The following is a 16,199-nucleotide window of genomic DNA, read 5'->3' on the forward strand; positions in this document are numbered from 1 at the left end:
CCAGAAAGCACACCGTTCTGCGATTTTCCCGTGGCTATATTATTTCTTTGGCGTGTGATAAAAATGGAGTATCCAACGTGTCGCAAAACCAGCTCTTCATACTGCATAATGGGTAAAGAAGTGTTAAGGAGGAACCTGTCAGCATGCTCAAGCAGCCCAATATTGTCACTGTGAGGCAAGGAAGGAGTACAAGGTTTCCAGTGCAGCATGTCAGGTGTGTTGCCATCATTTAAATGGAATGATTTAAATGCTCTTCTGCAGAAACAATGGGGAAAAGGTCTTTTAGTGCTCTGTATATCACGACAGCTCTATATTCTGCATTACTGCTTATGGCCAATTCCTCCTGCAAGCTCATTAATGTAAAATTGATTATTACAGGAAAGAAGGCAGAAGTTGCACGAGCACTGTCAAACACTGAATCTTCTGCTTAAAGCGAGAAAAACGTCACGCCTTTATTTGCCCCGGAATTGACACAGTTGTTTCAGTTACTTTGAGACATTTAGAACCATCAAAAAGTGCAAGAATACAGCACCACCCTTGATGTGAAGTAGTGGCAAGAAGCAAATGGCCTTGAATTGGCACGTGTATCTTTTAGCCGCAAGCAAATTCTGCACAACAGATGGAACCTGGATGCCACGCACTGCACTATGACAACATTGGGATGTGGGTGACGGCACTATTTCACCTCCTGAAAAATTCTCGCTCTGTGTAACACTTTGTTATTCCATGCTGCAATACCGTCGGCAAGGTTTAAAAAATCATAGATTAAAATAGTGGCAAGGGAATAATTCAGCTAAAGAAGAACAGGCTACTTCCTCTACTAAGCAGACATAAATCTGCATATATGTGATACCATTTGGCATCAAGAGACAAGAAGCATTTCATGAGTTGGGAAGCTTAGAGCTTAAAAGTTTTCAACACCAACATGTCACGCTCACAGAATTATTGTAGACAGCAGCGGGCAACAACAGCTGGACAAGATAGCTGTCACTGCATACTCTGCTGGCAACGAACAATGATTCACAGCACTCTTCAGGGCATTTGATGCTTGCTTTCAACTCTCGTCCGTCTCGTATATGTCTGTCAGACTGTTTGTTGTTCAAAAGTATGTGGGTATTGGATAAATAAACCTTGTTAGCTTGTTGCCTTGCAAGGATAAAAATGGGTAAATTGGCAACTATGGCAGCTATTATGCAAATTCTTATATTAGACGCATTCCTCCACAACATATGTAAAAGATTGCAACAGTGTAAAATCAAAAACAAACCTTAACAACAGCGTGCAAACAAACTGACGTGCACACCACAGTGACAACAGTTAACATTCAACAAATGCACACTATGCAGCTTAGAACATGGTAAATAAATTTGACAATGTACACATTATACATACAATATTGGTGTATAAGAGTGAGTGTATATTATGGTATTGTATAGGTCTAAAAAACTCTAGACATCAAGCCAAATGCAACTGGCACAACACTTGTTCGGTCTAGTCATCACAAATATGAAATAGAAAATGTGCACTATAACACTAAAATGTAAATGAATTTCCACATAAGTAATAAACTTCTCTATGAGCATTCACCTGCAATGACTACTAATACTGTTTATAACACCTTTGTTTCCATTATGTGTCAAGCAATTATGGAAATGTCTTCAAGAGAAAGCACAATATAAAAGATAGTAAAAAGCATTCATTATCAAATAGTGCTGACTGCTATATGCATACTAATGAGACATCAGGAGGCCAGTAACTATAAAACTGTCATTAGTGGCTCTGCTAAGCACTCGGGTGTACTTAGTTTGTACTACTTTCAAATACCTTGTGCTATGGTTTCCCTTTCTTAAAAGGCAGTGAGAAACCACAAGTGAGGTTAATAATGCCAAACTGACTAAGGGCCCCTGAACTGTTTTCTCGATCGCATATACTGATAGCTCCACTATACAGTGCTTATCCTGCAGAAGTTTCTCTAAAACATTAGAAAACTTCGAAAAAGATATGGTCAAGGCTAAGTCACAATTTTAACATCTTATAAATGTCCCTGACTTATTTTTTTCTTTGTGATGGCATTCTGGCAAGACGTTTTGGAATAGTTTAACTTATCTTATCAGGAGCTTCAAATTGCATACACTGCTTTCTCAGAAAGTTGTATGTACTTCGGTGCGCACTGTGCTCAAGCAATATATGTACACGAACATGTTTAAGGGGGGACGCGGCACTTCGGAACCGAAAATCGTCCAAAGAACCCGATTTTCGCTGACCTTATATCTACATCCTTGACTTCCTTCCACACCTATTTACAAATTTTCGTAGCCGTATACCATCAACTTCCAGTGTGATGAGTGTTTAAAAAACGAAAACCGAGTGCCTGGCTCTTTCAATTGAGCACAGACAGCCCAGGATTTCAGCGCCATTTTGGTCTTGTTCAAAAGAGCGCACTTTGAGCTTTGTCTTTTTTTCTGGTAAGCAACCCTAAGTGTCTTTTCTGGATGAAAGACAAGGCCTAAAGGCTCATTCACACCGGCGACTGACAGTGGTTGCGTGACCAAGTTGGTCGTAAATGGTCGCATTTCTCTAAAAGCAACCATTTTGAGCCAGTCGCTCGCTGCTCGATTTTTCAGTCGAGCGACCGTGGTCGCAAAACTGATAAACCAATCAGCGGCACACTGGAAGTGATCTTTCATGTGTCTACATCTGGCCTGCTCCCGCGTTGCGACAAATTCCGCGTAGATTCCAAGAGTTCTTGCTGAGAACGATAATCTCCGGGATCGCGACTTGCGGGTCGCGCTCAGCCGTGCTTGTCGGAGTGAACATCAGTTGCCTTCGGTCGCTTTTTGGTCGCATGACCTTCTCAAGTCGCCGGTGTGAATGAGCCATAAGAGATGAAGAGCAGTGGCCAGTGTTAATGGCTAGCCGACGCGCGTGACCAAAATGGCGCTACCCAGTTGGCTGGGAGCAGCCTTCTTGAGAAATTTGTACTGCCCAGCACCATTTTGAAAGGCTTGCGTGTACTTCGCATTACATCTCGGCAGAGCATTGTTTTACTATGCCTGGAAATGCGAAGAAGTATCATACTCTGCATGCTTTTGGTAAGAAAAAATGGAAAGGTCACCGGAGGAAGCCTGAGCAGTTATCACAGCTGTTGATCAACTTTGGGGAATGAAGCATAGATGCACCGCAACCGTGCGATAAGTTTGAGACAGATCGCGTTCCCTCCGCCAGCGATGCTGCGGAAACAGCACTGAAGCACTGCCTGAAGCTAACTCCAGTCATCTAAGAATTGATGACAAAGTGTTGACCGATGCCGAAGTGAAGGCAAAGTGTGCCCATGAAAAAGTGACGCTCGAACGGCTTTTGTTGGCCCCGGAAACAGTGCGGAAAATAGAGCCCTTCGAGACTTGAAGCGAGGCATCAGCACCTGACTCGCAGCACTGTGCAACTCTGTATATAATAGTACATCTCTGTGTTCTCAACTTGCTCCTTGGAATTTTATGCTGCAATGTGCATTGTGAACCTGCATCGATCGTCAGAGGTAACCGTGATTATGGACTTGCCCTCAAGCTGTCAGTTAAATATGAGAACTGCAGCGAGATCGCCAATGACTGGACTTGGCTGCGGGTGGACAGCACAAAAACGTGCAACCCAGTCAAGGTGAACCTTCTTGCCGCAAGAGCGATGGTGGCCACTGGCAATGGGCAGACGAACATGAACACTATTTTCGCTGCAATTGAAATTTCTCACCGCGTCATGCACCACAAGACATACCAGTGCCATTAAGAGAACAGGTTGGCACCCGCTTCCATGCAAGCAGCGTATGCCACTATGAGCAAATGTGCAAAAAGTTGCAACTCTTTACGAAGAGTTATGTTTTGGCCACAGAGGCAATATTACCGCTAGCTACGATGGCACGTGGATGATGCGCAGCCACTCTTCCCGCATCAGTGTTGGCACAGTGATTGAACTATTCAGTGGGTATGTCCGACTGGGTGGTTTTGCCCAACTATTGCTTAGCATGTGAGATAGGCTCACAGCCCGATGCCAATGGCTACGAAGAATGAAGCGCAAACCATAAAGGTAAATGCCAGAAAAACACTGATAGCAACGCTGGCCAAATGGAAGTGGAGGCAGCTCTGACCCTTTTTCTGAGACCATTCGAATGCCATGGCCTATGCTGCACAACTATGTTGTGTGATAGCGACAGCAAAACATTTTCTGCCATTCAAAGGCAAAAGTCTATGGGTATATTGAGGTGAAGAAAGAGGACTGTACAAATCACATGGAAAAACGGATGGGGACAGCCTTGCGAAACCTGGTGCAGAAGCACAGATGCGAGAATAAGCAAGGCCTTGATGGAAGAGGCAGGCTGACAGGTGAACTGATAACCAAGCTGAGCGCATACTATGGTCGGGCACTGAAGTCTCGTGAAGGTGATGTGGGACGTGTGCAAAGAGCTGTGATGGCCACGCACCGCCACGTCACATCCATGGCTGAATGCCCGGACCACAGCTTGTGCCCAGCTAGTGAAAGTTCAGGGTGTCGGCATAATGCTGCAAAAGCAAAGGGAGAGCCTGAACCGAGACAAGTCTACAGCCTACCAACAGATGTCGCAGAAGCACTGCTATCTGTTTGTGCCCGCTTGTCGGAAAAGGCTTTGCTTGAAAGATGCCAACGAGGCAAGACAGAACTCCAATGAGAGCTTGCATTCGGTAATTAGGAGTTGGGCCTCAGAAGTGAAACATGCACCGCTCTTTGCAGTGGAAGTGGCTGTAGGACAAGCAGTGCTGTGCTTTAACACTGGAATTCTCCATTCCACATCTGCAATTTTGGGACAGATGGACATGTTTGTTACAGCAGGCACTGGCTCCAAGAGAGAAAGACCACCACCACACTATCAGCTCCAGCAAGAAATTGACTGGAACTTGGAAAAGTGGAAAACCAGGATGCACCCAGACTGCGCTTCTGGTGCATTTTGATGAATTATAGTTGTTTTTCTTGCAGTAAAGGTGTGCTGGAACTTTTTCCTTGATTTCTCAAAGCAACGATTTTCATGCTCTTTCTGTTTGCCGTAGTAATATCTTTTGTTCTACTTGGGCTATCATAACTGTTTTTTTCCTAGTAATAAACAGATGTGGTGCATCAAGAAGTAAATTTTTTATAATACTTTCTCGAGAAAATTTTCCAGACTAACCTTTTGTTCTAGTATCAAGGTGAGCATTTTTTGTTACTAAGTTTGACAACCTATAATGTCGCTTCCAAATGGCCTAAAACAATGGCTTATACCTTGACAACCATGAACATTCAGAATTGATTCCGTGTGCTGTGCTTTACCATGCAAGTTTCTATTAATTATTTAATTAGGTTCTAAACAAAAAAAACATTCTGCTTTCGATGTCATGAAAAATACTTAACCTAGGAAAAAAATAGCTTTTTTGGAATCGGCTGGTAAGAGCACATTAACTGTGCAAATTTTATCCAAATTGTTTTAAAAATAAAAAGTATTTGAAGTGCATCGTCCCCCCTTGGGGGCCCTTTAGCAGTGTGACGACATATTAAATGCAACACCATCCGAGATCAAACAAGAGCAAGGTTAAAGATGTTTTCACTTTGGTGTTTCCTACCTAACCCCCCCCCTCCACTCCCCCAAAATAATGTAATTTAGGCATGAAAAGTGAAAGGTAGAACCAAGAAACCTTTTTCTGGCAATCCCACAAGTGCCCCGCGGGTGCACGGTGCACTATGGGGAAAGAGTGTATGCCGAGCAAGCAGGCTCGCCCAGGCAACCGTTTGCCACGGCACCGCGGGAAAAAAAAAAATTTAGAGAAAGAACAAGGTGCCGCCGCTTTTTTGATGCTTATACTGACATAAGTATACATGCCCACAAGCATCTACATTTGTATCTCTATGCAAGAAATGGGAAGGAAATAACACAGTCTACGCGGTCATCACTGAGCTGCCGCCCCACCATGAGGAGCTAAGTTCCGCCTTAAACATGCCGCCTGCATCGTTAAAAAATTCATTTAAAGAATGCTATCTTTTCAGACAGTGAGTAAACAAAGAGAGCATGGCTTCCTAAAATAATAGCTGTTTGTGCCTCTTCTGCTGCCACAGTGGTCTGACAAGAGAAGCAAATGTATGTTCCGGGGTTTTAGGAACAGCAAGGGCGCTCGCCATTTGGTTGCTCGCTGGTTGGGTGCGCAGTATTCTTACTTGTAAAATAAATGAAATGGAAAGAGGGAGAACAAAAAATTTCTTTCATACTCTCGTCTCTGTCGTGAGAAAACACTGTGCTACGAACGAATTTATGGCCCGACTACTCCCAGTATTACCTTCGTGTGCCGCGATCTACCGAAACTAGGAAGTAGCTCCCAATACCATTTTCATTTGAGCACATTTTTCACAAGTGAAATAGGTTGCTGCTGCTTGGTGACTCTCTCTCTTTGAAAGTCATTCTAATCAGCTGCACTACATAAAAACTTAGTAGGGTCTCTTCGTTAAGTTCCTGGGCACATGCTATATGCAGCATGGTTCAGGCATTAATCCACCAATCGCAGCTAAGCAAAATGGTGCACTTTGCATTACTGCACAACAAACATAGAACGAAATGAAACGAAAAGCTTTAAAAGAATTGCACAAGGAACTGAAGTGAACTCCTCTACCTCGCATTGAAAAGTGAAATAATGCTCACCTGTAAAAAGCTGACTATTAAACAAGGTGGACCTAGACCGAGTCTACCCAAACTGCAATATTCAAACTGCACTTTGCCTTTTATAACTGATTTTTCATTTTGACTATCACCCAGAATTATTCACAGTCGAAAGGTATGTGCAGTCAATAGATGAAGGGGTTTCCCAGCACAGCTGTAAACAAAAAGAAAAAGAAAGGAGAAGCAGTAGCGTGCGGGAATGCTAGATGGTTGGCATTGCAAGATGCGAGGCCGTCGCAACTAAACAATAAACAAGACATTCTTGTTTGAATTAGGCAGTGACACGAGCCACCTTGCCAAATTTGCATCAGTTATTACTGCTAACATGCGCTCGCATAGCGCAGGAGGAAAGCAAAAGTGAAAAGCCTGCCTCTGCGGCACACACACTTCCCATAAGCGCTTGCACAGCCGTTGGTAGCACTCGCATGTCAGAAAAAGGTCTATTTTCATACAACTGGTTCATTTGCATTGCACTCAGGAAGGTTGAGTTTCTGTTTCAAGGTTTTAAAGAGCACTACATGTAACAGTAATAGATATGACTTCAATAGACCTTTTGCATAATGCCGACAACCCTCTGTACACATTGGTTTGCCACCACCATCATGAAGGATACTGGAGGACCCGTGTAGAAAGCTAGTGGGCCATACGTGCTATGCTACAGGTCTTGTTAAGTTTGCTGCTGTGTTCTGGCATGCACATAGAGTGTTCGCCGCATATCGTGGTCCTGAGAATGTAAGCTTGATTCCCAGCAAAGAGATAGGCGGAATGTCTTGGCCTGCTCCCGCATTGTGCCATGACTTGCACCATGACCTTTGAGTGCGAGAGCTAAAAATTTTCTCGAGTCTTTTGCCATTCTGGACTCCATCAGAGCGAGAGAGAGACAAAAAAGGAAGGGCGAAGCGAACCAGGAAACGTGGCATGTTGTGATATGTCATGTATTGGTATAGCAATTCTGCGTGGTCATCTAGCATGGACAAAGTATAGTCTCACTAACGTGCACTAACGGAGTAGTCAGCCATAAGATCCTGTCAGCTTATCGCAGTCACTGTTGTCCAGCATCTCATCCTTGACTCAAGAAACACGCTTGCTCTCGCCCACATGGCTTTAGGCAAGTGACACAGTTCATTACATCAGTACTGTAGGCTCATGAGTGCAAAAAACGAAATTAGCCTTGTGTGTGCTGTGCACAATCTTTAAATATACTGATTGACTGGTCATTTAAAGCTGCTACACTTGACTGTGTGAACATTTAGTGTGAAAGACGGGCAAATTATCAGCAAAACCATGCATGGCCAATTTCAAGGTGAAGTTGGTGCATTGAACACTGCACTGAATTTTACACACTTGTGTACCTTATGGCCGGAACTATAGACAATGCTTGCCTAGCAGCACAGACCTGTACATCAGCTTGTCAAATTTCAGTGAGGCTTCACTGAAGACACAATGCAGAACAAACAAGAATGCAGTGTGGCAAGCGACTGGCTGCTGTAGAGCCGGCCCGTGTGTATCCTCGCAATGGCGGCCAAAAACCAGCATCAACTGACTGCACCAGAAGGTTGTCGGCCTTATGCAAGTCCCCTATACTCAATGTGCACTTTCGGACAGCAGGTAGTTGTGCAGCAACACTTCCTTAAATATGATGTATACGAACCACTACAAACGATTTGTACAACAGTCATAACATGATAATGAACTTGGAACATTAGTAAAGTGAACTTGGTGAAATGGTAGAAGTGCCTCAATGTTCATGTGCAAGTTACTTCCTGGTGTGTATGCCACAAATTGCTGAAACCACAACACTGGTCAAACAACTTGCACACAAAAGATTTGTGCACAAACTAAAATCATGACTCATGCTGAATGCTAGTTAGTTTACTGCGGTCACATGCTACCATCCGTACAGTTCACGACTCAAACTGTGTCTACAAAGTACATTTGCAGTGTCAAAATGTAAAAAGTACCCTTTGAAAAGGATCAATGTTAGCATCGTGCAGCGTATGCAGGGATAACATAAGTTTAAAAACCTTCATTTGGCTCAAAAGTACATTTACATCCAACACAAGGTATAGTGATACCCACTCTCTACAAAGCCATGGTTCAAGAGATGGTCCAACATGTCAAATAAATGTTCTTGGTGTTCTTTTTTTCCTTAAAGTAGATAGCTGAAAAACATGCTTTGCCAGTTTAAAAGTATTACTGATGACACTAATACAGGCAATAATTGTGGAGCTTCATCATCAACTCACAGATCTCCGAAGAGCACACGCAAGAGCCAAAAGCATCAATAAAATGCTACAGTGCAGGATGGACAAATGCTTGTTGTGCATAAACTATTTTACTTATCACTCGGGAGGAAGAAAATAATTGAAGATTTCTATTATCACCATCAGCACACAGCCAAACTGATTTCTATGCTCTTTGGCAGTCAATGTCAACATCCACATAGCTTCGAGGCTATTCACAATTTTGGTGTTGCTTATATATGAAATATTAAGTTTGATTAGATTGGTAAATAAGACTTCTGGCATTATAATTAGGACTGTGTTACCATAACTGGAAGCTTGGTCAGTTAGAAATAATGCAACAACAAAAATAGCAATGCAACTCTCACATTCTCATACCAACTCCCCAAGGCATCGTTGATTTTGGCAGCGCATACTGGAGAACTAGTAACTGCTTATCAACTAATAACTGTTTATCAACAACATTGCATTGAAAAGCAAGGAAATATCGGACTCAATGCAGCAATTTTTCCTTTCCTTTTTCAAGTAGAGGGACCCAACCATGTCGAAATACCAAGCAATCTGTGACCTCGCCTTGACATCGTCCGCCACAGTTTCGGTACGAAATAGGCTTTTTCTGCCAGAGTAATGCAGACAAGAGTTCTGAAAGAATAAGCTGCCACTCTGAGTCAATTCTGTTTCCTTTTCAGATGTTCTTTTAGTGTCCTTTGAAACAGTGCAAAAGGAAACTTTGGCCACCTCTGCTGAATATGTTAATACGATTGAATATTATAAATAATAATGACTGTTTGTACATTCAGATTGCTTTTACAAGTCCTGCGCTGTGATATTTGCACACTTTGTGTTATGCTGCAGACTTTGCATAACAGAGGCATCTACACACACCCATTAATGGAGTAAATAAAGTACATGGTGAGACTAAATACAATGCATTTGACAGGTTTAACAATTTCTCCTACGCAATTATGAAAATGCATGCGTTCTTATACATGGAATGATGTCTACCACAGCTAACAGAGAGTTTTAAGTTAGGGGACGCAAACCGCACCCAAGCGTTAGGGATGCAAACTTCATTGTGGGCCCCTCATGCTCGTTTTTGGGTTCTTTTGTATGCCCGGTGGTTTGCGTCCTCCAGTGCTTCTGTCCCCTAACCTAAAACTCTCAAATGTAAACATTTGCACTGGAAACATAAGTGGATGTTGTCCGGTTTTCTTGTTCCCTCAATGTTCCCGAGTTTAGTTAAAATTAGGAATGCAATATGCAGTTTCATTAAAAGTCCATCACTTACTGGCTGAGCCTTTCGAAGGAGCCATGGCAAGTGAGCACTCCCTAACACAAGGATATTTCATGCAATGTTTCAGATATGATTAATGAAAGTATAGTTTTTTTCAATAGTGGGCATTAACGTACCAAAGGGGCACGCACGGTTATGAGGGACGCCGTAGTGGAGGGCTCAGGATTAATTATGACCATTTGGGATTGTTTAACGTGTACGTAAATCTAAGTACGCGAGTGTTTTTGTATTTCATCACCATTGAAGTAAGGCCACTTTGGCCAGCAGTCGAACCTGTGACCTCGTTTTCGGCAGCAGGACGCTACAGCCCATAAGCCACCACGGCAGGTGACAAGTATGATTTCCTCAATGTTTAAAGAGAATTGCAGAGTGTTTGTTACTCTTATTTAGTCACTCTGATGTCACTTCTCAATGGTGCCGCTTTTTTTATCATTCAATGCCAGTAGTCATAAAGCTAAATCTACATTAAAATAACACCTTTTTTCCTGCATCACCTGCATCACAACTTGCATTTAAGCAGTACACTCCATCACACCTACAATAAATATAACAAGCTAAATTCATGTAGCTTGAACTCTTATCCTGAATGCATAATCAAAATGCTGATAATGCAGCAACATTGTAGGACAGACAAATCTGGCAAAAAAGAAACTGTAAGCTAAACAAGACAAGCAAAAGTAAGCTAGCAGGAACAGCAGAGCAGGATGCTCGAAATATATGTGTATTACCCTCATGCTTCCTTAAGCAACATTTCTGGACATGCTGATCAGTCATGTTTGCTTCAAGAACACCATATGTGCTGAATGCAGCAGCTGGTAATTGTGACAGCAAACTGTCACATCCTACACGCTATGCATCACAGTATCACTATTACTGTTTTGCGTACCTGTCCTGTTCATTATATTTACTACCACCTCGCCTCTTCAGCCAGTGCATAGCTGCTAAAAAGGAGCAAGATACGCATGCCTAGAATCGCACACCAACTTTGCCATTAAATGCATTCGGTGAACAAAAAGTTTAGCAACAATGCAATACAAACTGAGCAGTACAGTGTAAAACTGCGGCATTTGCAGCTCTGTCTCAACTTTTTCGTGTGCACGCCAACTGCAACTTGCTAAACCGTCTCCATTTTCCTCCTTTCAGCACTATCTGTATGTAATCTCATGTTACCAAGCTACCTTATCCAGGCCGCCTTAAAAGCACTCGCTACACACTCTAGCAAGACTTTTCCACGTCTGGCCACAGGAAAGCGGTGAACGAAAAAAATTTGTGTGTGCTTCTGATACCGACCACAGTGGCCCAGGCGACAATTGCTCAGGACACCGCACTTGTAACTTTAACAGAAGACGCCCTGAGTGCATCGAAAACTAGCCTCGAGTTGAAAGAGTTGCGGCAAGCAAACAGACACCGGCTGTTGCGCCAGAGAGCGGCCCCAGACACCTTGTCGCAGAGCTCCTCATCGGGATCAGCATAGCTGACAGGCGCAGGCACGCACCAAGGAACACCAGCCTCTTCAACAGCTGCAAAGAGGCCCATATTTCGAGCCAAGAGCAGGGCATGCGGTGCACAGGTGTCCCAGCGAAAAGTCGTGCCCTGCGTGACAAGGTACGCATCGGCACGGAGTAGTGCCACACACAGCAGCTTGTATCCGGCACCCGCAGCAAAATGCACGTCACAGCCGGCAGCTTCCAGGGCTTGAACGACAGCATTGCTCTCACTGGCACTGAGCAGCACACGTGGATGGTGACGCCTTCGCAGCGGATCAGGGTCTTCATCCTCACAGAAGTGACGGCTGTGCCACTGATGTGCGCCCAGAGTCAGGCCCCAGTAGCAACGTCCTACAGGCCTACATGCACCCAAATGCAGCAAACAATTACCACACTTTTTGCTGCTTCTTTTAACAAAGGAACTAGCAATGCGAAATATATAAACAAGCAAACAAAAAGAAAGTCGACTCCTTGGTAATTTTCCTTTGCGAGCATTACTTTCCAGTTCCGTACTCTTATAAGAACTGGATGAATTTAGATGCTTTCACAGTGGCACTTGACAAAGTTGCCTAGAAATGATGGCCATAAATCGTGGTAGCCACTAACCCCTCAAAAATATTACGAGAGAACAAAATGTGTTGTTTGAAATCAGGCACTAGACGGTACATGCTACTCCTAGCACCAACAGAATATTTATAAGGCTCATTAAAAAAATTATTTGTACAAGAGTTATTTACATTCCAAACTGGTGCCAAAATTGCAGAAAATGTTGCTTGAAAAATTTGAGACACAACCAATGACATAGAAAATACGTATACAGTCTTTGTCACAAGTTTTCAAAGCCACTGCTTGTGTAACCAGATTTGTCACACTAGGGCCCATGTAGAAGTTTTATTGCTCCAAAGCTGTAAACATTCCAGAGATGGACTAAGCTCTTCATCCTCCTAAGCTTCAATGCACCAGGCATGCAGCAGGAGCGCCAACACTGAGCCCAGGACAAGATAGTGCCGCACTGACTTCACTTGTGATCTTCCTATTTTGCTGTTTTCTTTTCCTTTGGGCACGCCGTTGTTAGTGTACCCTCTTTCACTTCTGCTTAAGATACAGTAGCTGCTTCTAGTATGACAGGTCCGTCATTCTAACGTGTACACTATGCATGTAGAAAATTTTCAAATCGTCACACAGAGTGCTGAATGATCTACAGATAGAGCACATGATTATGCTTTATACATACAAACCAACTGTAAGGCGAATCATCCAACAATAACTGTGACCGTTGCTACTTCCATCTAGTTACATCATTGTTTGGTGGACACAAGTACATGTAATAAGCAGCTTGATTACAAACATCGCCTGCCTGCCAGCTTGCATGTAATCACCACCACATAACAATATTGTCACTCGCTGAGTAGCTGAGCAACAATTACACTAAATACCGTGCCAATTATATATAGCTCAACCGTGACAAAGAATAATCTTTGGCTGCCATTTGACTAACATTTCACTCTAGACAAAAAGTGAAATGCAATGAGAAATTGGGGCGCAGCTACGTGTATGTGACAACAAAGAAAAGCTACATAACTTTCAATGGCTAGATGATGATGTATGGGGCTTTATGGAGCAAGGGCCAGATATGGGGAAAGACCGCCATGCATGAGGTGATGAGTTTTCAATGAATCGTTTACCAAATGGAGGATTGAACAGCAACAAGAAGATGTAGCATGGCTGTAAAAAGGTCTCAGATCAGTCACTGTAAGTTGCGTAAAATATATCAGTATTAAAATAATGACAATGACTATGGATGTGTATGACCTTTCAATGGCTACACTTGTTGGCTCATAAGACTAATTTCAGTGTCAAAGCTTTTATCCTTTTGCGCCAGCTCATAGCATAGAACAAGGTTACTTCCAATAAAAGTGACATACAAGGAGCTCACCTGTTAAGGTCGTCCAGGTGATGAAAGGGCTGATTTACGACACCAGCGACCGGTAGACCAGTGCCACGGTCATAAACGCCAATCAGCACAGAGACACATTGCAGACCTGAGCTAACGATGCTGCTCCCTTCACCTTCATCACCCCACTTGCCAGCAATGTATTCAGATGTAGAGTCTAAAATAACACAAAGCAGAATCCAGAGTGTATTTTGCAAAAGTGGTAACACCAACATCAGATGGGATGTCTAGGTTGTTTACACGCTATCAGACACCCTAGAGAACTCTCACGTTCATTGCACTTTGTCACACAATGCCACACAGAATGTAAACAAAATTTTTGCTCATTAAAATATGTGTAAAAGATAGCTCTGCCTGACTGCAAGCTGCTCATGCATTGAACATCCAGTCACATTATCCTGTCTCTGCATATGAAATTATACTGGGTGTTTCATGTAATCTGAACCAAACTTTCGGTAGCTAATTTTTGGCAGTTTATCTTAGGTAATTGAAACCAACAGTACAATGTTCATAGTCACCCCAAATTGCTCACCATTTTTTCAAGTGCAACTAGTTAGCTAGCTGATAATATCTAATTAATTGTTCATTTTAGGGCAGAAGTATTGAAAAAATTGCAGACCACGGCCAGAAGCACACAACCAAGTTGTTTCCTTGAGGTTATTTTTTATGTGGTTCTTTTTTCTGCACTCTGAAGAAAGCACATGAAATATAGAAAGATGACGTCATTAAATTCTTGCATATACGGATTACAACGCAATCAACAGGGTTCTGAAAAATGAAGCCCAAATGCTCATATGAGAATAAAGTCAGAAAAGAGTGTTTGCATCCACATTCAGCACTAGCATATCATCATTTAGGACTATGGCGAACTTCTATCTTCACAACAAAGGTATGCTGAATGCCATGCCTGAGCACAGTGACTTTTTTTGTTTGTTCAGGCTTTCATAAGAGCCCAGAAAAAAGAACCATGTAAAAGATAATGCCATGGAAACAACTTCACTGCATTTTATAACATGCTCTGCAACTTTCCAAATACAACTTATGCCCTAAAATGAATATTTGACCCTACAATGCCCAAGCTACTTTCAACATGAAGGAAAATGTGAAGTACAGAGAAGTTCGTTCACCATTACTTTTGACCATGAAAAGTACATTTGTCCAAAAAAATAACCAAGTAATTGTCATTTGAGTAAAGATTACTTAGTACAATAGTTAATTAACTTGTAATTGATTTGCTGAACTATCAACAACTGGTAATTTTCTGGACAAATGGAAGTTGAATGAGGTGGTTCCCTTATTGAAGAAGACCAACACTCACAGTCCTAACAGCTAGAGATAAATTCACAGACAAGGATACCTCGCAAACTTATGGAGCACGCTATCCCCAGCCAGACAGTAGCTTTCCTAGAAAAAGCTTCTGCTATAATCAACATGGTTTCAGAAAGAATTATTCCTGTGAAACACAACTCCTGACATTTGCTAATAATTTGTTTTCAGCTACTGATCACTTGTACTTCGCTGATGGCACATTCCTACATTTTGCCAAAGCATTTGGCACTGTCTGTCACAAGTTAATGCCTTTAAAACAAAGTGCTCTTAATCTAGAAGGCAACATTGTAAAATGGATTGAAAGTTTATTTTCCAAATGCACACAGTTGGTCACCACTAGCGATTGCAATTCACCTCTGAATCCTGCAACTACAGCATTTGACAGGGTTCTGTGCTGGGGCACCTGTTGTTCATTATCTGCACTAACAATCTATACCTAATGACATTTCCTCCTCAATAAAGCTATTGGCAGGTGGCTGTGATTTACCAAGTAAATTCCTTGGTAAAATTCCTTGTGCGCAGAGCGTATGCACTTTGACCCCCCCCCTCCCCTGCACTTGAGAAATAGTTGGTACGCCACTGATGCTTTCTGCACAATTCTCTTTGCACTCCTTTCTGTAATGCTTTGGTCATGAGAGTACATAAACAAATAACTAATAGCACTTCAAAACATATTCTGAGTAAGTAAGGATGACTATGAACGATATACCACTGGTGTTGTTTACCTAAAGTGTACCATTTTTGAAAGTTCAGAGAGTGAGCTCAAGGCATGTGCATCGGGACTCCTGCAGTGTCATCTCTACACTCTATATTGTATATAAGATATGTAATACATCTTCTCGTAATTGACAGCATTGGTCATTACGCATTACCATGTATAAAAAGAAAGTAAATACACTCCAAAAGAAACAAAACAACACCTGAAGTTAATCCTAACTCACATATTCTTAAATGTTCCTACACTCGAAACTACACCTCAACTCCAGAAACTGAAGGGCAGTGCCCCTCCTCAAGTGAAGTGGTTAATGTGCTTTATAATGAAACTTCTTGGCAGTTCCGAGCTAAAACTTCATAACCAAATCCTCCGATTGTCTATCTAAAGCCATTAGAGCAGAGATGCACTTGTCAAGCAATTCCTGATCACCACAATTGCCAATAAGTGTTAATGAAGCATAGCATTTACATA

General features: G+C 42.4%; 1 protein-coding gene across 2 annotated transcripts in view; it reads right to left on the reverse strand.

The window, feature by feature from the left end:
- Positions 1-1,467: 1,467 nt before the first annotated feature.
- The window catches only part of Ipp (inositol polyphosphate 1-phosphatase), a 33,856-nt gene continuing 19,124 nt past the window's right edge, over positions 1,468-16,199 (reverse strand). For both annotated transcript variants that reach the window (XM_075681469.1, XM_075681470.1), the window contains 2 exons: positions 13,667-13,841; positions 1,468-12,089 (listed from right to left, as the gene is read on the reverse strand). In XM_075681469.1, the coding sequence (XP_075537584.1) occupies positions 11,558-12,089; positions 13,667-13,841 (707 nt within the window). In that variant the 3' untranslated portion in view covers positions 1,468-11,557. The remainder of the gene's footprint in view (positions 12,090-13,666; positions 13,842-16,199) is intronic.

Source organism: Dermacentor variabilis, chromosome 2, assembly GCF_050947875.1.
Source record: "Dermacentor variabilis isolate Ectoservices chromosome 2, ASM5094787v1, whole genome shotgun sequence".
Classification (NCBI taxonomy): Eukaryota; Metazoa; Arthropoda; class Arachnida; order Ixodida; family Ixodidae; genus Dermacentor; species Dermacentor variabilis.